General features: G+C 40.8%; 1 protein-coding gene across 2 annotated transcripts; it reads right to left on the bottom strand.

Moving 5' to 3' along the window:
- Positions 1-1,627: 1,627 nt before the first annotated feature.
- On the bottom strand, positions 1,628-24,479 carry C6H5orf63 (chromosome 6 C5orf63 homolog). Of its 2 annotated transcripts, XM_063128592.1 has the most exons (5): positions 24,397-24,468; positions 19,776-19,871; positions 10,315-10,435; positions 3,289-3,345; positions 1,628-2,071 (listed from the first exon to the last, which is right to left on the bottom strand). In XM_063128592.1, the coding sequence occupies exons 3-5, from the start codon at positions 10,426-10,428 to the stop codon at positions 1,892-1,894; spliced, it is 351 nt and encodes a 116-aa protein (XP_062984662.1). In that variant the 5' UTR covers positions 10,429-10,435; positions 19,776-19,871; positions 24,397-24,468; the 3' UTR covers positions 1,628-1,891. The 2 variants fall into 2 exon arrangements, with proteins under 2 accessions (XP_062984662.1, XP_062984663.1); XM_063128593.1 differs by lacking the exon at positions 19,776-19,871 and having other exon boundaries at positions 24,397-24,479.
- Positions 24,480-25,147: the final 668 nt, after the last annotated feature.

Below are 25,147 nucleotides of genomic sequence, written 5' to 3'. Positions count from 1 at the left end.
TTCCTTCTCCCTCAACAACCCAGCATTCAGAGTTTGGACATCATGGTGAACAACCCAGGAACATGGCATTCTTGGATTGTTTTGTAAAGTGGAAGTAGTCAAGCATTCGGGAGGCAGCACATTTGCTCGCTCCCAGACAGTCATGATCATGGGTAGTTACATGCATCCAGTTCTTTCATTGCAGTGTAAGAAGGGTATCAACAAACTGGAGCATATCCAGAAGAGAGCAACAAAGATGGTGGAGACCAAATCCTATAAACAGAGGTTGAAGGAGATGGGTTAGTGTAGCCTAGAGAAGAGAAAATATGACCCAATTTGCATGCTCAGTGAGCACATAATGCTGAATGTAATGGTGGTGGTGGGTAGAATGGATTATTATTATTATTATTATTATTATTATTATTATTATTATTATTATTTATTTATTTATATAGCACCATCAATGTACATGGTGCTGTACAGAGTAAAACAGTAAATAGCGAGACCCTGCCGCATAGGCTTACATTTTAATAAAACCATGATAAAACAATAAGGAGGGGAAGAGAAAGCAAACAGGCACAGGGTAGGGTAAACAGGCACTGGGTAGGGTAAAACTAACAGTATAAGTCAGAACAAAATCAAGTTTTAAAAGCTTTAGGAAAAAGAAAAGTTTTTAGCTGAGCTTTAAAAGCTGCGGTTGAGCTTGTAGTTCTGAAATGTTCTGGAAGAGCGTTCCAGGCATAAGGGGCAGCAGAAGAAAATGGATGAAGCATCAAAGCAGAGGGCATGGCTGGCTGATAGCCTGAGCAGGAGCATTCCATATTCAAACTTTTTGTGACAGGTCCCACTTGTATATCTTTTTACATTTATCTGTGCCATTCCATTCCACGGAGTGGTCACCCTAGCACTTAAAAACACCCAGCCTTTCCAAAACCTCCTTCTTGCATAAGGACCTCTTTTCTGTTGTGTGAATTAGCTCTCCTTCTGTTCAATAAATCTGAAAGGCCCCTAGGCCAAAACACTGTTTCTAGAACAACGTTAGGAAGTCATGTATCCTGCCTCCAGTCGCAATTTAAAAGAAGAATGTGAACATCCGTAATCGCGGGAGAGAATTGTTTGCGCATTCCTTAAAGGTATATAGCTTAACCCTAAGGACAAAATCCACTATCTTCTTTTAACAGACTTACAAGAAAATTGTATAGTGTTTAATAACAAGTTTAAAAAAGTAGACGGAGAATCTGGCACAGGGAAACATATTCAGAATTTCATTTCAGGGACAACTGGCATTGTGACGGTTTAATTTTACTAAAACAATTCTGATCTGATGTATCTGGTATTAGTGTGAGCCACAAAATACTTAGTTTTTTTCCAATAAAGGTATATGTTTATCTAGATTTTTGTGCTCTACCTCATGACAGGTATCAGAAAAAAATGTTATTCTAGGAATCCAAGCAAAAGTCTTTAATCAAGCGCATTCCTTTTTACCTAAGATATAGCTACTCAGTTTTCTGCTTTGAGCAGGAAAAATTGAAGTGCATTGTTAAGACTGTATGAGCAAAGCAGTATACAGATATAATTTCCCCATGTATTTACAGTCAGTGAACAGCATATTAACAAGAAGGAGGCCAATCAGTGAGAAATAGCTTTTTTTATTTATTAAAAAGTCAAGACATTTACAGTGCAATCCTATACATGTCTACTCAGAAGTAGATGCCATGAAATTCAATGGGACTTACTCTCAGGAAAGGGTTATAGCCTAAGTAGTCAGATATGAAAATGAAGAGAAGGATCAGTGTTACAAAACTGAACTGTGCACATTGAACTTCAAAAAATCAGTGTAGTTAGGATTTTTCATTTGTAAAGAAAGCAATACAAAATTATCCAAGCATTTAATGACAGTCCTTCATTTTTTTCACCTGTTGCCATCATCTTGCAATTCTAGGTTCAGCAGCCGATTTTCCAGTTTTTGTATATCAACTCGATGCTTCATTAGAAATTTCCCATTCAAATGAAAAACAGGTATGTCATACTTATACTTTTCAAACCAGGCAGAGTGATCTGGAAGGGTTATATCTACTTCCTGCAAAATAAACTGTTCAAGACAAACAAAAATTAAATAGCCAAGAGACTCCAAACCCAAATGATGCATATTTAGTAAATTGCACTGAAATAACTGGGATGATCTCCAAGAATAAATTGTAGATCAGGGTGTAGATTTTGTGTTTTTTCCAAAGTAATTGCTGACTTGAACAAACTTTGGTCAAGTTTATTATTTCTTTGGCAAGCATTTTTGAATGAGCTATGTGGATTTATTGGGGTTCCCAATGAGTAAGTACTACCGATAAATAGGTTTTTGAGAAACAATTCCAGAGTCAATTAGATTACAGAAGAGTACGTGATTTTGAAATCTGCAGCCTGTGTGTTGAAAGGTTGAATCAACACTTGCTCTTTTTGCAAGAATCTTGTACAAGTGTAACTTTGAGCTGCCTTCACTGTAGATGTACCTATTAGATCTATCTATCTATCTATCTATCTATCTATCTATCTATCATTGCCCTATAGCTGAGGCTCTCAGGGCACCATACATAATAAAAACAATATCACTTCAAAACAACAACAAAAATAAAAGCATAAAAATATCAGCACAAGGTAGGAAGCAAGAGGAAGCTAGGTGGTTTGGTGGAAAGGTGTAAAAATGATGCATGTTCTTTCCCCCCATCTAAATGGTCCAAATATCTTGGGCAGTATCCAGTGCGATACCACTGTTGGCATTGCTCTAAAGGTAGTTTACACTAAGCACAACGTAATTTGTGTCAGCAGTACTGTAACACCGGATATTGTCTTTCACATTGTTGTGGTGTTTCGGTGTGCTTCAGTTAAATCATAAAGTCTGAAAAGTCTTTCCGATGATGGGTTTTTATGGAAATCAGCAGTGGAAATGTATTTAAAAAGTGGCTTGATATAATTTGTATCTGTAGCTCTTTCTTCAAACAACTTCTTAAAAAAAGGTTTTTTCCCTGATTTGCTACTTTAAATTCTGTGTATTAATTGCAGTTTTTAAAGCTCAGCTAAAAACTTTCTTTTTTCTAAAAGCTTTTAGAACTTGATTTTGATCTTACTTTTATACTGTTAGTTTTACTCTACCCTGTGCCTGTTTGGTGCATTCTCTTCCCCTTCTTATTGTTTTATTATGATTCTATTAGAATGTAAGCCTATGCGGCAGGGTTTTGCTATTTTATTGTTTTACTCTGTACAGCACCATGTACACTGATGATGCATAAATAAATAATAACAACTGTGTAATATTACCTTGTGTTTATATGGTTCAAGCACCGCTTTGGCTTTGTCACACAAGGGGCATGGGTCCTTAAGGAGCGGAGAGGGGGGGAAAATAGAGAGAGAGAGAAAGAGGAATGGAATAAGTGAGTGGCTCTCCCTTGCTATCGTGGTATCAAACAACTAATCATGACAAAATCATCATCAACATCATATCCTATTACATATTAAGTGATAGCAGGACTGTCTACCCAAGTCAGGGTACACAAGTCAGTCACCAGCATGTCACAATCAGAGTATAGCCGCAGCACGGTAAGGACCAAATAGACAGAGGGCTTCTCTACATGGGGCTTTTATTCTGCAATTGAAATTCGTTACTCATGGATGTTTGTGGTCCTTTACATGACGTCAACTTCCAGCGTCTCTTTCGTGCTTTCCAAACATTTCCGCAGCGTAATTTGAACCAGAAAAAATGTGGTAACCGAAAGATCCAATTTCAATCCATTTGCTTTTGACCCGTGTAAAGAGTTAGTGCCGCTATTACTACAGCAACTAGATGCTGCTGTTTGATGAAACACATAGAATTCAAAGATAATGGGGTGGGGAAAGTGTATGTAAAGGCCCGAACGTAATCCTGCAAAGAATCTGGAACAGAAGCCGCAGTAATAATCGTGGGATGAAAAGCCTCTGCGTGGAGAGGCCCAGACATATGCAACATTCACCCTCAGCAGGCAACCACAGACACAGAAAACTAAAGGGCCACCATGGGCAGGAGGTTTGCATGTCATCCTCAAGGCCCTTTCTCACATTACAGGAAAAGGAGGTGCATGTCAAAATATGGAGGGTGCACATGGTTCTATCCTATAATGTAAGAGGCCAGTTTATTCCCCCCGCCCCCCCAACATGCAGAAACACATGACAGGGAATTGGGGCCAATTGCAGCAGTTTCTCACAGTGTAACGCCCTGGGTGTCAAGAAAGACCCAATACCTGCCTCACACATTACAGACTAGAAACAGGTACATGCTAAATACAGAATACATAGCTGCTGCTTTTACGCTGTAACATGTCAGGTAGCTCTCTGAGGAGAGGAATATCAAAAGACAAATACAGCCCGTTTCTCCAAGGAATTAAATCAGGAAGAAGAGGGATATCTCCATTCTGCCTTCCTTAGACAACTTGACAATATTTGAACAGATAATGTGCAACACAGAGGAACATGGGGCAGGGAGCCACAATGGTTTCAGTTACCTAGTAGATGGTTATGGGCCTTTGCTGAGTGTTTTCAATCCATAGTTCCAGCATTTAGGAAACCTTTGGCTGCCAGTAAACTACTCATAGCTGATCAATATACTTGAAAGCATACACCCGAAAGTTGTTTTAGGTAGATTCAACTTTGGTTTTGTACAAACAAAAATTAATTGTATCGCTCTGCCCTGTGCTGCTCCCCCCACCCCTGCCAGTAGGGCCTGCCACCGTAGCATCCAGCAGGTGCTCTGGAGAGCCCCACCACCCACTCTCCCACTGTGGCTGTAGAGATCTCGTGAGACCCACGTGAACACCCACAAAATCTCATGAGAGCCAGTGTCTGCTACTCCCAGCCGTATGTCTCTCCATAGACACAGTAGCAAAGGTAAAAGAAAGAAGCGTGCAAGATGGGGGAAGAGAGCAGCGGCCATATATCTTCTCTCTCGTCTCAGGTGATAAGAAATCTTGAACTGGGCCTGTTCCCATCAAGATTTTTACTGTGCAGTTGCCCTGCCTCATTCACAGACTCCTACTGGGGGTGTGATAGTAGTGTCCTGGATTTTTAAGAAATTTTGCCTTATTAAACTCGATGGAATACTACTGAGAAAATGGTAACCCACCTCTCTTAAAAAATAGAAGACATCTTATTATGAAATGCAAATGCCAAATGTTAATGATGAATAATTAAGAATTTAAAAATATAGATAAGTAAAAAGTAATAATCGTATTAAAGGGAAGGTTCACAAGCAGATTCATAATGAATTCTAGGTAACTGGGCCAGATCTACACTTTGTGTCAAAACATTACAGTTCCTTCATGGTAATGCTTTATCCCTTTTGCACATTTATACTTTGTAGGATACACAACAACATTTGTTGAGTAATTTTGGATAATTTGGAACAAAAAGGAGAAAATAACACTATGAAAGTGGTATATGGAATGTTTAATGTGCCCCAATAGTTATCAGTGCACTAGCCCCGGATGGTATCCAAAGAGAAAATGCTGAATTGAAAGACCTATCACATGGGCCCAAAAGTTATTTGAGTAATGAACAGGTGTCAGATTAAATATACTTTTGACCTAGAATAATATAAAGTTTTTGCTTATCAATTAATGAGCAAAAACATACAAACATCAAAAAGCTTGATATACAACTGTCTAGAAAAAGTTATAGACTTAGGTTTAATTGGCAAATTTTGAGTAAGAAGTTATCTTCTCAAAGGTATAATTCAAAATTGATTATATCTAGTCTGTGTTAGCCCTTTTTGTACGTTCTATTTATTTTTTTTAGGAATGTTTAATAACAATGAGATAATTAAGGCTGTGAGCCCTAATTTACAGGATAGTAAATATGAAGTAATTTCTACACAAAAATGGATATAAATATATGCTGATTTTAGAATGTGGGAGCTTCTTATTAGAATCTCATCAGGTTGGTGTACCTGTCAGCTGAATAGCCTATTCACTATGAATGGCATACTTTGTACTTAGAATGAGATCCCTCATTTTTAAGGTATTAGGACTAGAAGTCTAAGAACAAGAAGGCTATTGATATCTAAGACTATTTAGCAAAGTTCTGTTTAATAACAAAAAACATTTTATGTCATTTTATGCAAGTGACATTTTGATGTAATGCTAAGATGTTTTCAGAATGTTTTTAGGATGTTTAAACAATGTATATTATGTTTTAATTCAATTTTATGTATTTTATATTTACTGTTGTTCCCCGCTTTGATCAAAATGTAGAGGCAGGTAAGAAATAAATGTAGTAGTAGTAGTAGTAGTAGTAGTAGTAGTATATATTTTTAAATAAAAATGAAAAATAGGTCAGAAATATTTTTTCCTTTATTAATTTACAAAACCAAAGTTGAATCTACCTAAAACAACTTTTTGGTGTATGCTTTCAAGTATATTGATCAGCTATGAGTAGTTAACTGGCAGCCTAAATGCTGGAACTATGGATTGAAAACACTCAGCGAAGGCCCATAACTGTAACAGTGGTGATGGTCCCGATGCCATTGTTTTCCACATGAAACCCTCCCATGTTTTCCCACTGCTTCTTCCATCTCTTTTCTTCCCACAGAAAACTATTTGGAATCGCTGCAGAATATCTTCCGATTGGACAGGGGTGTTGGAACCTCTCTTAGCACCAAGGTTTACACTCCTGGTGGGCAGGCTGAAGGCCAAGGGGGCAACGCCAAAATACCACAAATACCCTGTTATTTTTTTTTAATCTTTAAGCTCTTATTGCTGGTAATTAAACATTAGGAGAGACATTGGAACATTTTAGAATTGGAAAAAACTGCAGAAAACCGGGGAAACCATGAAACATTGGGCACTTTGGAATGGGAACTACTTGGTGATTTAGGGAAGGAGGCCTGTTCGTCTGGGGAATCCCAGAGGACCAGAGTGGGGGCCCAGGTTTTGCCCCTGGGCCTCAGGTTCAACCCCCTGTCTGCAAGGAGTTGTCCATCTAGAAAGCACCCCAGGAACTACAGGGACTGTGCCATCACAGGAACAGAAGAAGTTGCCTTATATCAGGTTAATTGATTGGTCAAGCTAGCTCCCGTTCTGAATGGCAGCAGGCAGACCGCGTCCATTTAACAGAATGGATGAACCTGAGACCTTCTGCAAGCAAGCACGTGCCCTCACATTGAGCTTAGGCCACATAGGACAGGCCTGCTACAGGGGGAGTGGAATACTAGCTCTTCAACAGAGTTCTCTGCTGTGTGTTGTAGGATCCAAGTGTCAGCATGCAAACATGCCAGGTGGACACTCCCTTAGCGGCATTTACTCATCTTTTAAATGTCAGAAATATAAAATTTATAGAGGTCGAATCCCTATTCGTCTATGGGTATATTTAGAAGAGTTCATATTTCAGGTGATGGGGGAAGGTGGGGCAGGGAACCATGGAAAGTATCCAGTTTTGCTGCTGCGCTTCCACTCATCCCTTTGCATGAGCGGGACCCACCGCTAGCTCAAGAGCAATTCAGTGCTGAGAAAAAACAAGCAGAAATGCTCATTTCCGAATCAGGACAGGTCAGCAGAGCTCCCTTCCTTCTCCATTTCCACTCGTTTCTAGTTAAGGACCACTAGCTACTCGTTGTACTAGCGGTTGGTCCTGCTGGCGCACAGGAAGTGTAGGATATTGCCCCAGGTGGATATCATAGCACTTTCTCCAGACTTCCCTTTTCTTTCAAAAATACTATGCCAACTTGGGGTAGGAATTTAGCTCCTTTAGGAACCCCCTCCAAAAATAATACTCCTGCTGGTAAGGTTCTCAGCAGCCTAGCTTTAAGCTGCTTTGATGGGACACTAAAGAAGATTTCCTCAAAGGTAATATCCTCCCAAGATGTTCTCAATTGCTCCTGCCGAAAATGGAAAAAAACTGAATTTTCTACAGAACAAACGCTCAGACCTGCTGGGCTCCAAGAATGTGAAATAGCAGGTTTGTTCCTTCCCTGCTTTCTTGTAGTATTGTTCCCTCCTTCTGGAAAAACATAACTGAGGCTGGACTGAGTGGGCCCAAGCTGAGAGCACAAAATGAAGGTTATTAAAAGTAGCCTGCATTGTAGGGAAATAATTTTGCTTTGCAATTGCCAGGGATTTTGTACATACTCTGCAACTCCCCTCCCCCCAAAACAAAATACCAAACCTCAAATCATACATTCACGTAAGCATATATTTCACAAAAGGGGCTAGTTTAGCATACCATTTCCAGTTTGTTGGTGACAATTTGCCCTTAAAATTTCAAACTGCTAAGACTCAGCATGTGCTAAAGCATCACAAAAGACTTTCCCCCTACCCAATTATTAACCTCTAAAAGTAATCCCGTTATTCACCACCTCATCGCCTTTTGGATTATAAACTGAACAGGCAGCTGGCCGAGATAGACCTGCAACTGTAATGTTCTCTCACAGAAGGAATGGCTTTGAACAATATGCCCGATAATGCTTTGACTTGGCTTAATTGGATCACATTAGCTAAATAAAATATTCTGAGATCGAAATTTACCATTCATTTTGTGGGGCTGATTACCTTTTGTGTCAAACATTTCTTTCCCTCTTTTCTTCCGAAATGTTCTTTGTATCATGACAGAAACATTTGTCTTGCGGATGAACTGAATTGAGGGGCAGGTTCCATGCTACCAAACCCCAGGGGTCACTCACTGAAACTGTTTGGCAGTGGACAGACAAAAGGAAATGCTACTGCACATAACGTATGATCAGGTGTGGGCTTGCTTATCTGGCATAGGACGATGTGAGGTGGACCATAGCATAAATCCATTTTTTTTCTCTCAAACAAAAAGGATCATTCAAAATCTGTGAAGGGTAGATTTGCCTGTCCCTTCTAATCACTGAAATCTGGTCGCTACGAATAACAATACGTCAAAAGCAAAAGCCCTGTTTTCATTGGTGTAGTAGCTCAGTGGTATAGAGCACTTTGTTTGCACACAGAAGGTTCCTGGCTCAGTCTCTGCTATCTCCAGTTATAAGGCCTGAGGAGCAGGTGATAAAAAACACCTCTGCTGGAGTCCCAGCAGAGGTGGGCTAGATGAACCAGTTAGTCTGATTCACCATAAGACAGCTTCCATATAAGGCCCAAACGGAGGCCATTTGTGACTTAACACTCCACCCTCCAGTTCTCATTTTGTGTTTTGTCACTTCCCAAATCATGGCCATTTTTTGACTGGTGCCCATTGCTTGTTGTCAGGATTCCATATGCACCCAGAGACCTGAAAAGGCTGAGGACCCCTGCACTATAGGACCTATGGTTTTATTTATTTATTGATTATTATTATTATTTATTTATTTATTACATTTCTATACCTCCCAATAGCTGAAGCTCTCTGGGCGGTTTACAAAATTAAGACAATTCAAGTATAAAACAACAGTATAAAACCATAATATAAAATACAATATAAAAGCACAACCAAGATAAAAACAGCAGCAATGCAAAAATACAAATTTAAAATACAAATTTAAAACAGCAAGTTCAAATTAATTTATAGACTGTTAAAATACTGGGAGAATAAAAAGGTCGTCACCTGGCGTCTAAAAGAATATAATGTAGGTGCCAAGCGAACCTCCTTAGGTAGCTCATTCCACAGCCGGGGTGCCACAGCAGAAAAGGCCCTCCTCCTTGTAGCCACCTGCCTCACTTCCTTTGGCAGGGGCTCATGGAGAAGGACCCCTGAGGATGACCTTAGGGTCCGGGCAGGTACATATGGGAGGAGGTGTTCCTTCAGGTTGCCTGGCCCCAAGCCGTTTAGGGCTTTAAATGTTAATACCAGCACTTTGAATCAGGCCCGGATCTGCATTGCAGATTATCATAAAAACATAAGAAGAGTCATGCTGGATCAGGCCAAGGGGCCACCTAGTCCAGCACTCTGTTCACACAGTGGCCATCCAGCTCTCAAGCAGGAATCCACAAGCAGGACATGGGTGCAACAGCACCCTCCCAAACATGTTCCCCAACAACTGGTGTATATAGGCTTACTGCCTCTGATAATGGGGTCAGCACATAGCCATCAGGACTAGTAGCCATTGATAGTCTTCTCCTCTGGGAATTTATACAGCCCCCCTTTGAAAGCCATCCAAATTGGTGGCCACCACAACATCTTGTGTTCGCAAATTCCATAATTTAACTATGTATTGTGTGAAGAAGTCATTCCTTTTATCTGTCCTGAATCATCCACCAATCAGCTTCATGGGATGATCACAGGTTCTAGTATTAAGGGAAGGAACAAAAATGTCTCCCTATCCACATTTTCCACACCATGCATGATTTTGTACATCCCTGTTCGGTTTACCTTGGTGAACAACGTTAACACCGGCAAAGTGGTCCTAGCTTCACACAGCTGCCGCCGCAGTGGTAGTCGTGAACATTTTGCCAGCTGCAGGGTCCAGCTCTGAAACCAGAACATCTTTATCCTGTTGAAATAATAAAGCATTCCTCTGCAATTACACGCATGGTACATTTTAATTGCCAACCATAAGTTATATATCAGTAGACAGTCACCGGATAGCAATGATGCTTCAGTAAAAGATCTGAAATATAAATGCAATTATAAATCATTTCACAACACTCGGGGTGGGGGATGGAAGGAGTTTACTACAAGGCAAGCATAATAATTTAATGCAGTGAAAGAAGCACCGTTTAAATTAAAATTATATTTTCTTGCTGTAATGCCTCTTTTAAATTCACTAATACAAACGCCAATATAAATACATGACACTGTTTCAAGCAAGACGCATGCCAGTAAGAATTATCCAGTATTAGCACAATATAAAGTGCTAGGCTTTGAAGCTCTTTTAATCTTACTGCATTGCTTGGCATAAAATATTGGTAGTACTTTGAAACTATTCTAATCAGTTCTATACTATTCTGAAATGTTAAAGAAATGCATTCTGCAGCCAGCATGACACACAGTCAAGATGAGCTAACTCTGTCATGTGACCTAAAAGCTTACAAAATACCTTGTGAGTTAAAAGCAACAAGAAATGAATATATAGATTTTTGTTGGTTTTGGCCTTCTTTATAACAAGCATTATTTTTTTGAAAGGAAAACACTGTTTAAGGGTTGGATCTATCATCTGCAAGGGGAATGAACCTTCCATTAGAGAAAGATCTCCATTCGTGGAAGGTCCCTCCATATAATTTTTCTTGAGGAGAGGGCCTCCCCCCACACCACAACTCACCCCCACTCAGCAGAGCCTCCTGACTCTCTGACCTGCTTTGCATGTAATGGCAAGCCACAGTGAGTGAACTTCCCCACAGGGCTTATCATTTTGCATTTTGAACATTTGTGCCGCAAATGATACTTGATGATACATGTGAATCCAGCAAGGGTTGGTTGTTGGGATTGTTAACAAGCCATTCAGAATCCATAGCCTGTGTTAGGGTGGCAGGTAGCTTGTTAACTACCCCAATAACCCAACCTCACCAGGTTTACACGTAATGACAATCCGTGGTGCACCCACCCCACCGCAGCTTGAATTTTCAAAATGGCAGCTGGCTCTGTGATAAGAAGCCCTGTGAGGAATTTCACCATGTGCTTTCTGACCGTTATCCCTGTCTTAAAAAGATTGGAGATAACCCAGGAGTAACAATTGTGTCCATTGGATAGTAAATTCAGGAGTAACCCGAGTAAGCCTTACTAGGAGTAAGGGTAGTAAATCCAGGAGTAACACTATTAACCCTTACTAGGAGTAACCCTACTAAGCGTATTTAGGTCTACAGCCACCCACTGCTGCTCCCCTGGCATAAAGCATCCATAGGATTGACAAATAAAAAAAATGTACGATCTTGCTGAAGTGTTGCTAAACCGCAACTCTCTATGATTATCAGGCATGTGCTCATCACCCCCCATCACAAAAACCACACCACCTCAAGAGCAAAAACAATAGCAAAAACCCACATTAAACACATATGTGTACACACCATGGGAACATATGAACAACCTACATGTTTCTGAAATAATATCGTTTGGGGTAAGGAAATTGCTCAGGGACACAATGGGTTGGATCCAGGATATGCCTTCCATTGACATGGTAGCTCCACTTGTGAGATGTGCTGCCCAATTTTGGGGGATCCCCCTTAACCCCTGCACCACAGCTCACCCCATTCATCAGCACCCCTCACCCGCTGTGTAGTGTTTTGAGGGGGCTGAAGGGGATGCTGTGGGAGAGGAGGCCCAACACACTTTTTCACAGTGATTGAGATGCTGTAGTGGACTGGTTGCATGACACCATGAAGGGAAAAAAACTGTATTAAGAACAAATTAATTTTAGCTTATTTAACATGCTAGATGGAAGTAAAATTATAATGAGACATTAAAAGCTGGAAGGAAATAAAAATATACTGCAGCATAATTCTCGTTCATGTTGTCAGCACACTAAATGTGACATTTTAAGCATCCGTCATTTAGTCAGAGAACTTTTGCATAGTTGAAAGCTTCACTGCTCTGAGACTCTGGGGCAGCTTTCCTCAAACCAGGTGCCCTCCAAACCTGTTGTACTACAACTCCCAGCATCCCCCAGCCAGCATGGAGAACAGCTAGGAGTACAGACTCAAGGCACTATCTCAAGGGCCACCAGTTAGAAGACCAAGCTGGAGAGGTCAGTTCAAAGATGACAGACGGTAGTATAGTGAGTTCAGGTGATGTGCCCAAAAGCTAGAAGACAGGAAGACTGCTATTTGAGACAGAAAGAAACAAAGGTACATTAAAATTTATTTTACTTATTTATTTGATTACATTTTTACACTGCCTAATAGCTGAGGCTATCTGGGCAGTGTACAATTAAAACTATAAAATACAACAAGTATCCGAATAAATTTAAAACGTTAAAAGTGTGTGTGGCAGGGAGCTACATAAAATGAGATAAGTTACAGTCCAGGGAAAGCTTGTGTGAAAAGATATGTTTTCAGGAGGCACTTAAAGGAAGTTAAAGAAGGCAGCAAGGAGACAAATAAGGCATGGGTGGTAATAGCAAAGGAAATGACCCCTTGCAGAGGTAAGGGATTTTATGCTTGTGTTTGTTATGCATAGATAGATGAAACCAATCAAGTGCCTTGATCTGATAGAAACAAGAGACAGGGCTTTTTCAGTGGTGTCTCTCTAGCTATAGAATGTTCTCTCCAAAGATGCCAATTTTACAATCTGTTCAGTGCCAAGCAAAACTCTTTTGTTCCCCCAATGTCAGTGTGTTGGGAATATTTTTTTTATGGATTTTATTAAATACATTTTAAAAATTATTATTTATTGTATACCTCCCTGAAATTGAAAAAGGATGAAGGATGTTATTACAAAAACTTTTAAAATAAATAAATAAATAAATAAATAAAAATTAAATGCGGGTTGTTAGAACCAGTCCTTGCAGAATTCCTCGTGTAGGCACTGTAGGAGGAAAATGAAAAAAGTTGGAACAGCCTGAAAACTATTGTAAATAGATGGTAGTCAAGGATAGCACCTCATGCAGGGTTCATGACTGGACCTTCAGTCCCCTGATGGCCATTTTCACAGACCTGTAAGCCACCTAAAATATGTAACTAGCCCAAGTTAAGCATAAACATCTATGGCAAACAATCATGCAATATTGGTATTACTGGAGATGGTTGCAGTAGGGGGCTGAGACACTTTTCATGTCCATTTCCCATTACAAGTACAACTCTACTGGGTTGCCTTCCCAATGGAGGAATGTAGTGGTTGTGTGCTGGGATGCAACATAACCTTAAATTTAGAAGCAACAGTGGACAGACAAAAAATATTTTTTTGTTACAAATAATCTAAATGCTATTAAACGGCCTCAGTGCCTAAGGACTGATAACAGTTATGTTAGCAGCTGGGTTTGTTTGTTTTAAAAGAGTTGTTATAACCCTAACCCTGAGCCTAAGTGGATAAAGTGTGTTATAATTCTAAAATACTACAAAATAAAAGCTAGAGCTCCTGGCACTGCGCTCTTGTTCCTCAATTTACAAACTAGCTATGATAATCATTCAAACATAATATGGAATACTTGGCCAGTGCTATATTCCAGGAAGCAAAGTAAAGTAATAAATCCCCGTATACACTATAAATAAGGCATGACGCTAGAACCAACTATAATTTAAACCAATTAATTGCCTGTCTGTAAAACTAAGAGAGAAATATGACTCATTTTTCAGGTGCCCATTTGTAATTATGACATTTTCTTAAATAAACCCAGAGCTTCAAACTAATGGCTGCTATAGCCATGGGACATCGAATGATAGAGTATTAAGCACACATTAATACCTGGAATCAGCTGTCAAGAGCTATTTTTGACAGACTCTTATTTGTCTAATTATCAGTGCGTAATTGAAAGCCAAAGCCTTGCCTGGTAGAATTCGTAGAAAAACATAATCATGTTTTGGATTATACACTGGTAGCTGGCCAGGAATTCAGAAGTAACACCTGTGACATATTACAGCCACCATTTCTGTTATGAAATTTTAGCTTCTTAAAGCACTCCAGATGCCCATCTCTTTCCCAAATAGCCAGTTCCACAATTGCTCAGTAGCATCATCAAAAATGAAAACAGCCAACGAACTAGCTGGAGTTATTCTGCCACACCCATACAGATGTCTCTTCTCTGAAGGCAACACGACACAAGGGGAAACAAATACTTCTTAAAGTAGCACAGTTCCATGTTGAAGAACTAGGCTGTAAGCCAGTAATGCCCATCTCAGGCCCTATTCAGGTGTTCTTAATGTGTCACCTCTAAACACTCTTCTGCCATTGTCCTCATCATCATGTGTAGAGGGGCAACTGTCTTCAGCAGGGAATGTCCTCTTGTCTGTGGAGGCTCTCCACATGATTTGAGCCACATTGATGTGCTTCTAATGTAAGGAAACTAATCACACAAGCCATGCAGTTTAACCCCTTCCACCCAGAGGACAGCATCATGAAGCCCCTCCCCTAATGTCCATCCATTGCTGTGGTGCACATTATGTAGGCCCTCTCCTAATGCCTACACATGCAGTGGGAACATCTGTAGGGAGAGGGCCATTGTGCATGCAGCTGAATACACGGAGGTCTCAACACAAGCTGGAACCCTGCACTATTGGGGTTTTGGCTCACATGGAAACCTTTGCATGTACATCTGTACTCCATATATACACACACTGTACACATGGGCAGTAGAGGATGGGCTAATAATGTGTGCCATGTTAGCGGGCGAGGCTACTCAGCGCAGGCCATACTTACTGCTCACATAGTGAGTTTTCCTATATTAATAACATATGAACAGAGGTTTAAAACCTTTATTTTTATCCAGACTTGCATATACTGGATCCCCATGTTTTGAAAGCTGCCACAAATTAAAGTGGCATTCACATGGTGGCCATGACACATGCACCACTATTAAATTCCATCTGAGTGTAAACCACAGATGAGGTGTGGGGAGGAGGGTATGTTCATATTGAGAGAGAGACACCTCATAGATATACGCAACACAACCAAGACAGCAAATGTATTAACTGGCATATTACCGCTGATAATTGCAATGGGCATTTATGAAGAATCATACAAAAGTTCTACGAATAAATATAGTTAATGATATAATAAATATAAAGTTTCTAATTACAAATCAAGTCAATCCAGAACAAATCTCACAATACTCAATAGCTGCATTTGGATGCAGCAATAATTATACCCTATTTCTTCAATTCTGATGCACTTTTTTCCCCATATAAACATCTCTAAAAATGGGGTGCGTCTTAGAATCGCGGGTGTGTCTTAGAGGTTTTTTTTCTATTGGTGGTACTGAAATTAGTGTGCGTCTTACAATCGATGGCGTCTTACAATCGAAGAAATACGGTAATTCAGTGCTGCCTTCCCCAACCTGGTGCTCTCTGGATGAGTTGGACTACAACTCCCATTGGCCATGCTGGCTGCAGAGATGGGAATTATAGTCCAACACATTTGGAGGGTACTAGTTTGGGGAAGGCTGGTTAAGTGCTAAGTGAATGAGACTTGTTGAGCTCATGCATTCCACCTTTCCCTCTCCTCCATTGCAGCCATGAGGTTGGAAGCATCTGCTTCTGTTTTAAACTAACTGCAGTTTGTTGTTTTGTCTGAAGAAGAACAAACTGTGGTTTGTTTAAAGTATTCCCCCCCCAATAAGCCAAAATCAATCTATGGTTTCTAATCCTGGCTTGTTCAAATGAACCATTGTTAAACCTAACTGCAATTCCTGTTTTGGATGAAATGGCAAACTGTGTTCAGTTAAAAATAGGAGAGGAAGTTTCTAATCTTCACCTTGCAATCATGCCAAAGGTGGAGAAGGGAGCAGGTTTAGCATTACATTTGAACCACATCTGTTAAGATTGAAAGTATAGTAGTCCTTTTTATTGTTTTCCTGAAAAACCCTTAAATCATGAGTGCTGATTCATTTCTGGCACTGAAGCAGCACCATTTCCCCCTTTCTGGCACTGAAATAGCAGCATTTTCCCCCTTCCCACCCCCTTCTCACTATTGTGTCTTCATTTTCATGACATTATGGGTGATCCTTACCAATCAGGTATCAGGGATGACATCACAATCCTACATAGCCAATCAAAATGGTCTATGTGATGATGCTAATGTGGGTAAACCAAGCTGGATTAAGAAGCAATGTCCTCAGTCTAACTGGAAAAAAAGTTTCACCCTGCCTTGAAATAAATGAAAATGGGGGGTTGCTTTTTGATATTGCTGAAGTCCTTCCACCCACGCTGCAGCTCTTTTCAGTTCGTCTCTATTAAAGGATTACTGACGTACGGCATATAGCTTTGTCTTGTTACTTACAATAAGGCTATACCAGACAGAGAGTCTACTGACTCTGCATTTTGGACTTCAGCAAAAGATTGGAGTATCAATGACAGGCTGCACCCACAACATTTTTTTAGACCTATGAAAGCACTCTTGAAGGCTGTAAGAGGTAGTTATAACAGAATCAAATATAATAAAAAATTTAAAAAGCATTTAAACTCCTTCATTAGAGCAACCAAAGCAAACATTTATGGTACAATGATCAGTCAATCCATCTACCCATCGGCATTTATTGCACAGCAAGAAAATTGTCTTATAGGGTAAAATGACTTGCTCTGGTATCAGTGGCCATCCAGACAACACATACTTGAAGAATTTATCTATCCTATTAGCCTATTAACTATATACTCCTATTTCTGTCTGCCACTTCCTCTTTCCTGAGTAATGAATCAGAAGCATCCTGCCACCCTGGGCCTTAACGATTCTTTCATGCTCCAGTATTGCCATCAAAAACCTCTTCCTCTTTCAACGGCTTACTTCTGCTTCCCTTTAAGAGTTTCACATAAGTATATATAATCTTTGCTAGGATACATGGCCCGCTCTATGCATGCGTTTGGCTTTAAAAGGAGATTGGAACCTGATATTTTCTGGATGGACACAGCAGAAAGATCTTCTAAAACATTGGTTTGCCTTCCCAGGAATTGCTTGCACAGCCACTCTGCAAAATTTTATCAGTAGCAGCTAAGGTTCTGGTTTCTAATTGCTGGCAAGATTAGCTGCCTTAGATCTTTTATACTGACAGGCAGGATAAAAAAAACCACTTTAACTAAATAAAAATTACTGGATTGAAAGAAAATGCTAATTCTTTAACAGTAATACTTCACTAAATTTCTGAATTCTTAAGAAGTTTAATAGCTGAATAATGTTTCAATGATTCCACAATGGCTCGGGCTGACATGTATTTCAACATGCAAAATTAATATTAATTTGCCATCAATTGCAAATCTCATGATCTCAGTCTGACAGTGTTCATATACAGAGATAGAAAAAATCAAATATACACAAAGGCTTGGTTCAGATATAAGAAAGTAGGTCCAATAAAACCATGGCGTCATATTCTGGTGTATAAGCAGCACTTAAACACTGTTTCTTGATTCAGATATTATTATTATTATTATTATTATTATTATTATTATTATTATTATTATTATTGCACCATCAATGTACATCATAGGAAACTGTGGTTTAACAAGCCAGGATATCAGTGGTGAAACTGGGCACATAAGAGGAGCAATATGCATGTTGCTCCTGCACCTATGTTGGGTCAAATCCGACCCATATGGGGTCCTAATCAGGTCCTCCAGAGTTCCACAGATAGCCACGCCCCTTCTTCAGCTCCACTCCTTTCCCTCAACAGCTAATTGTTTGCTGGTTTCTGGCTTTTATAGTTTTTATCCCCATTCTAAAAAGTTGAAATGCCTGTCCTAAGGCTTACTTTCGGGCAATAAGAGCATAAAGCTAAAAGATGCTGAGATTTGGGTTTTTTGGCCCCACCCCCTTTGCTTTCGGCCCTGCCCACTATTGGAATGCACCCCCTCACCTGCCAAGAGCTTTTTCTGATATTGAATTCAGCCCTCAGGCTGGAAGAGATTCAATCTCCCTTGGCTACAGTGTTTAAGTAGTGTGGGCTGGAATCCTCCAGTGGGTCCCAGGAGTCTCGTGATGGCTTTAATCTAAGTAATAGCCAAACCTAAGGTCCATCTGACCTGTGCATCTGTAGCGAGTGGTTGGGTTAAAAGCTTTTTGTCCCTTTAAATGTATTCAGCACTCCCAATTTTATCTCAGGCACACGTACAAGTCTTTCTTCAGAATTGCAACGCCCTGAATGTCTCATTCAATTCGAGTTGTGGCGTAACTGTTCAGGAAAAATGATGATGCACATGAAGATATGCTGAGCTGCCAACTCTTCCAGTTCCAGTTCCAGACCCCGGCGTAACAAAATCAAGAGAATTTCAGCTGTCCTCTTTCCAGTAAAGTTTCAACCCTGACAGCTGATACACCTGATCAGATAAAGGTTAAACTAAACAAGATAGCAGGAAATTCATGATATGATCTCTTGCCTTAAAGAAGAGAAGTCAAAAGCAGTCATAAGGTCCCCAAACTGGATCTGGGCTGCAATGCGGAGAGATGGAGGTTTACCCCTCCCTGCTATCTTTTTGATCTAAATTCCCATCTCTAGCAGCTGCTATTTTCCCTGCAGGCAAAAACATATAGGTACAAAAGCCTGGGAGAATGCCATATAGAGCCTAAAAGCTCAAAACCAAAGCATCCAAAAGCCTTCTATTGTTAGAAGTCAACTCGTGATTGCCTAAGACACCAGTGAAGGTAAACAGGCTATTCCCCATATTCCAAAAAGGAAGGCATTATATGATAATAGGATATTGTGCTGCTGGCACTGAAACACTAATATAGCCCAAGTCTAAAATATACACCCACCCTCACCCACATGGAAGAATACGTCCATTTTTAATGAACTCTATTGAAATATTTAGAAGTTTTCAATAATTAAATAAGAATGAACAAAACCATGCAAAATCACCGTAGTGTAACAACAATGGATGATTTTGCTAAAGTTATAAACTGTCTGGGTAACCAAAACCTAGGAGAAAAGCAAAATAATATCATCCAACAGGCATAAAAATATACACAAATTGGCTTGGGGTAGTAGCCCCCCAAACAATTTTCTAATGTATCCTGGAAAATGGCTTAGACTAGTAAACTCAAAATATTAGAAATATTAGAAAAGTATCATAAGCTGTCAACTTCATTATTAATAAAAATCAATGGTTTTGGTTGTGTGGGGTGTTTTATATCACATAAGAAATCTGTCTCTGGTGAAACAAATGTTCCCCAATGAAATCCCAAGGCTTATGCCACCCAGACTACTTAAACCTGCTTCCCAAGACCAGTTTTTTTGGAAAAAGCCTTGAGAGATTTTTACTCACCAGGATGTTGTTTGTATTTGGTAACATAAAGAACACCAATGGCAAAATCAATAAAATCTGGAGATATTTTATGCCCCAGGCCAGACATTGTTTTTCCTATAAAGAAAATGGTAAGTATTAAGAGGCTGAAATCTGGGGACATAAGGAAATGAGGCTCCCTTTCCAATATGTCTGAAATTAAACTTGGTCCATAAATGGATGATCTAGGGATTACGAGGTGTGAGTAATGAAATAAAGTGTATTAAGCAAGTTAATGATTAATTAATATTAAAACCAGGCAGAATTGAATGTAAATGAAACACTTATTTGACTTAAGTAACCAGAACTAAAGCAAATTTTTTTAAAAAAAGCCAATAAAAAAACGAATTGGGAACATTATGCAAGTGACAGTACACAACAATGTCCTGGGAGGAGTATGTTGTAGGTCTACTTCTGTGAAGATTGAAATGTAAAGTTCATTTGGGGTATCTTGCTACATTTGTCTGCCATACTGGGCAGAATTACATTTGGTGCTCATTTACATTTGGTGCTAATAGATGCGTCAGTCTACATTTAGCTGACTGAACAGTTGGAAAACTCTTCCTATTAGCATGTAAGGAATCTACTACACCACGGAGAAGAAATAATCAGAATCAGACTGATCTGTCACTGACTTTGCTGAGCTCCTCTCCCTCCCCCAATAACTAGGAGCTCTCAACCTTTTCCAAGCCATCTGTCTTCTCCACTTAGCTACCACTTTGAATTCTGCAGCAGTTAAGAAGTGATGAGCCCCTTCTATCACACAGGATCCTTTTCATTCAAGGGGTTTAACTAAGAATTGACAGCAGAAAACGCAACTACCGCTGAGTCAATGCATATAAAATATTACTGTAATTCAAATCATTACAAAGCACCATGTTTTCCCTGACCACCGACAGTTTACTGGTTTCCTGCTTTTGTGCCATTTTCTCCCATCGAAAAAGGTTGAAATGCCCCCCTCCACCCTTCAAGCTGAGACATTGGCAGTAAGAGCTTTAAGCTAAAATATGCTAACCCCTCCCCCATTTTGCCTTCAGTCCCCACCACTACTGGAATGAGGCCCCAGTGGAATTTATCCCTTGGGCTGAAAGAGGTTTAACAACTCTGGGTCATAGACTTCAGATATTCCTGGAGTAGAAGCCAATTAATTCAGTCATGCAGGTCTGAATTAGGTTTGTCTTTATCCTCCAGTTTTCCCCAGAATTCAGTGTAGATACAGGCTGTGATCCAGAGATAAGATAGGGTGACCATATGAAAAGGAGGACAGAGATCCTGTATCTTTAACACTTGCATAGAAAAGGGAATTTCAGTAGGTGTCATTTGTATATATGGAGAACCTGGTGAAATGTCCTCTTCATCACAACAGTTAAAGCTGCAGGAGCTATACTGGAGTGACCAGATTTAAAAGAGGGCAGGGCACCTGCAGCTTTAACAGTTGCGATGAAGAAGGAATTTTACCAGGTTCTCCATATATACAAATGACACCTGCTGAACTTCCCTTTTCAATACAACTGTTAAAGATACAGGAGCCCTGTCCTCCTTTTCATATGGTCACCCTAGATAAGAGTGCAAAGAGCCAAGTGTGTGAGTTAGGCTTTTTTTCCTTACTCAGCACCCTGACATTCCACATTGGAAGCATCCAAAACCTTTTGGAAAGGAAGTGGTGGTCATTCTCACGGGATCAAGGCCAGAGGAGAAGAAATTTTACACCAGGGAAAATCCTGCATCTTACCACAGCTTTCTGCTTGCGTTTTCGTCTCACCCTTTACACATACTTCCCCAAAGCTCCACTCTACAAAAGTCAGTCACTTACCCCAACTTCTTTTAGCTTAAAGTGAGGCTCTGAACATCTGTGGAGCTTTGTTAAAAAATAAAAAATAATTAAAGAGGGGTTTGGATATTCTCCGAGGGAGGGAGCACGTTCCTCCCCCTTGTTCCCCCATTTAACTGTAAATGCGATCATTCGTATTTACAGCTTTAAAAAAAAAGAAAGGAAAAAGAAAAGAACTAAGGCCAATTTAAAGACAAACAAACCCTAACCTTGGAAGAGGGTGTGCGGATACTCCCAGGTTCTCCGGAACTGCTGCGTGTGTGCTCAGGTGGGCAGGCACGGCGGTGGTGCCTACCGGAAAGCCCGCAACTGCGCTCCTTCCACTCTAGATGGTCAAAAGGAGCGTCAATGCGGTGGCATGGCACCTTGCTCCTCCCAACAGTGCAAACTCAATGTCAAGACGAGGGCCAGGAGTTCTTTATGTTTAATTTATATAGCCATAAGATGGCCCTGCTCTGCCTCTTCTTATAGCACGATTTTTTCTTTACATGCTGAAATGGAAAGGGGACTTTTACTGTTACTAGTTTTTTTCAGTTTCAAATTAAGGCGAGGAAATGAGAGAGACACTGGATGTTTACAATGTCATATAATCAACTAGAAACTTCCATAAGTGGCGAGTCATGAACATGCTATAAATAGCTCATTTAGAGAAACCCTACATCTCTTTGGAAAAAGTCTTTATAACCATTCCCTTGTAGGGTTGCCAACTTCTGAACCAGCCCCTAGTCCTTTTCACAGCAGCTTTATCTGTAGTAGCAGATAATACTGTTTAGCACCATGCCATGACAAAAGTTACTTCCTGATTGCATATGAAATGCCCGTTAGAGAACATGACAGCCCTGCTATATGAGACCAAAAATCCATCTCATCCAGTGCCCAGTTTTCAATAATGACCAACCAAAGGTCCACAATCAGGCCACAGTCCTCCCCTGATATTTGTTACTACAGTAACTGGACATGATCAAGATGTGACCTTAAATGCATGAAAGCATTTAATGTGTCTAGCTGTGATTAAAGCCAGACAAGACAGAGGTGTTGTTGGCCAGTAGAAAGTCTGGCCCAGCCACTGGGATTCAACTTGTTCTGGATAGGGTCATGCTCCCCTGAACAATCAGGCTGCGCTCCCTCTGAAAGATCAGGTTTGAAGCTTGGGAGGGCTTCTAGATGCTATGCTTTCTTTGGATCTTCACGTGGCAGCAGTGGCAAAGGGTGCATTAGCAAAACTGTATCTAATGTGCCACATGTGACCATTCCTGAGCCAGTGTGATTTGGCAGCAATAATCTCTGCCTCAATTATATCATGATTAGACTTTTACAAAGCACTCTATCATTGAAGGATGGCTATCGTTGAAGCGTATCCGGAAACTCCAATTGATCCAAAATGTGGCAGCTACACTGCTAACCGATGCAGGGTATCGTGATCCCATTATCCCCAAACTGAAAGATCTTCACTGGTTGCCAATTGTTCTCCCAGCTCAATTCAAAGGGCTCCATCACACATTTCCCCCCTTGCTTTGTCTCCGTGTTTTTTACCTCCGATGCTCTTTCGCTTGTTTGCTCTTCCACTCCACCCCGCTCCTTCTCTTTCTCCCTCCAGTTCATTGGTTGCACCCCCCACTTTAACAAGACAGGTCCTGTCAGATGAGTACTTCAACCAGACTGGCCTTCTGCCTGGCAAAAATGGAACGACCCTTTAGTCTGCTTCTTTGGTGGCATCAAGGGAGTACAATCCTGTCTCTGCAGAGATTTGGGCATTGTATGATTTTTTAAAAAGCTTTCAAGCCTGAGATGCAAGGTTTGTGTTTTATATTGAGGCTTGGAGCCGGCTGCTGGGAGAGATTGCTTTTCCCTGCCAGGACCTGATGCAATCCATTCAAGCCAACAGCAAAGCTCCGTCACAGCACATGCCCCCAACAAAGGAAAACACACTTAGGGAAAATAATCCCGTCTTTAGGCGTTCTAGGAAAATACGGAAATGGCTGGGCAAGAGGCGGGGTGTCAGCAGGACAGGCATGGCATCATGTGAGTACCATGCTGCAAATCCGCACACCAGGCATGGTGAGAGTGAACTAAATCGCTGGTGTGACGGAGCTCAGAGTTGGTTTTAACCTTTAAAGCACTAAATGGCTTAGTGCCTGGCTCTCTGAAAAACTGCCTATCTCAGCATGAACCTGCTCAGCTCATTCACAAACAAAACCACACACATTAAATGCAACCACACATATGACATTGCTTCTAGTTTGCTCCTGGCCAGTGCAGCTGCCAGGTAGAACAGAGGAAACTGCCTCACCATTGGTCCCATCTTGTCCAGTATTGTTGACACTGACTAGTAGCAGCTGTCCAGGGTTTCACCCAGGAATTCTCCCAGCTCTACTTTACCGGGATATTTCGGGGTTAGAACGTTGGGCCCTCTGCATGCAAAGCAGGTGCCCTAGTGCTGAGCCACAGCCCCTCCCAAAGGGCTGAGGGGACCCTGGGCAAGTTGCTGTATTTATTCAGAGGTATCCTAGAAATGATTTTACACAGTAATCCTGCCCCTCTCCACACACACACAAACACACACATTTGCAAATGCAAAGTGTAGGTTCAAAGGGCAAGAAGTCAGCAATCAAAAGCATAACCCGGGAGCCCTTTTCTGATTGTCTAGAGAATGGCACTGCTTTGGGGTAGAGGTGAGGGGAAGAGTGCGAATTCTGAATGTTCTTAGCTGCTGGTCATCAGAGGAGCTGAGTTGCTACACATTGAACAAATCTCTTTTTCCGGGACACTAACCTCTAGTTGTTACGCCCTCCTCCTCTGGCCACACCAACAAGCGCTCGATCTCCCTGCGCGCCGGCTACCTTTGCTCAACTTCCGGCAACAGACTTAGAGACAGATCGCTTAGAACCACGTTCTTCTTTTTTCTAGCTCTATGGCCCTATGTTTCTGAAGCCGTAGAGCTATTTTAAAGACTCGTACACGCAGCCGGGTTTCCGGCGCGGTTTGGAATTTCCAATGTATGCTATGAGAAGGGTGAAGGCGTTACGCGTTGGCTTCGGAGTGAAAAGGAGGCGCTTGCGTTGACCTGAGCACAGGCTTTGTATTAGGAAAGGGGAGAGGCAAGGGGCGATTTAATTCGATTTACCTTAGCTGCAAGTAATCCGAGGTGTGTTTTGTAGGGGGGGGGTCTTCTGTTTTCATTAGAAATACAAAACAGCCGCCAAGAGAAAGTGACCAGGTGCAAGTCACTTTCCCTGAGCCCAGTAGCCAGTCTAAAAGGTCGGGCTGGGGGGGGGGCTGCCCCCCAAAAGTAGGGGGTCAGCATCTAGTTGGCAGACCTTTTGCAGACAAAATAGTAAACTGTTTTTTTAATTATTTGTTTGTAAAAAATAATAAAAACCACCCTACCCCTGCCTTCAGTTCCACTTTCACTCCAGAGATTTAAAGAACCCTGATTGTGGTGCAAAAGCTTGGCTACTGTTTCTTAGATTTTCCTAAGTAGATAATACCACTGCACTACATTGCAGGGCTGGCGTGCACCGTC

The sequence above is a fragment of the Elgaria multicarinata genome, chromosome 6, assembly GCF_023053635.1.
Source record: "Elgaria multicarinata webbii isolate HBS135686 ecotype San Diego chromosome 6, rElgMul1.1.pri, whole genome shotgun sequence".
Lineage (NCBI taxonomy): Eukaryota > Metazoa > Chordata > Lepidosauria > Squamata > Anguidae > Elgaria > Elgaria multicarinata.
Note: the sequence above shows the minus strand (reverse complement) of the source record. Positions and strands in the feature narration are given on the sequence as shown.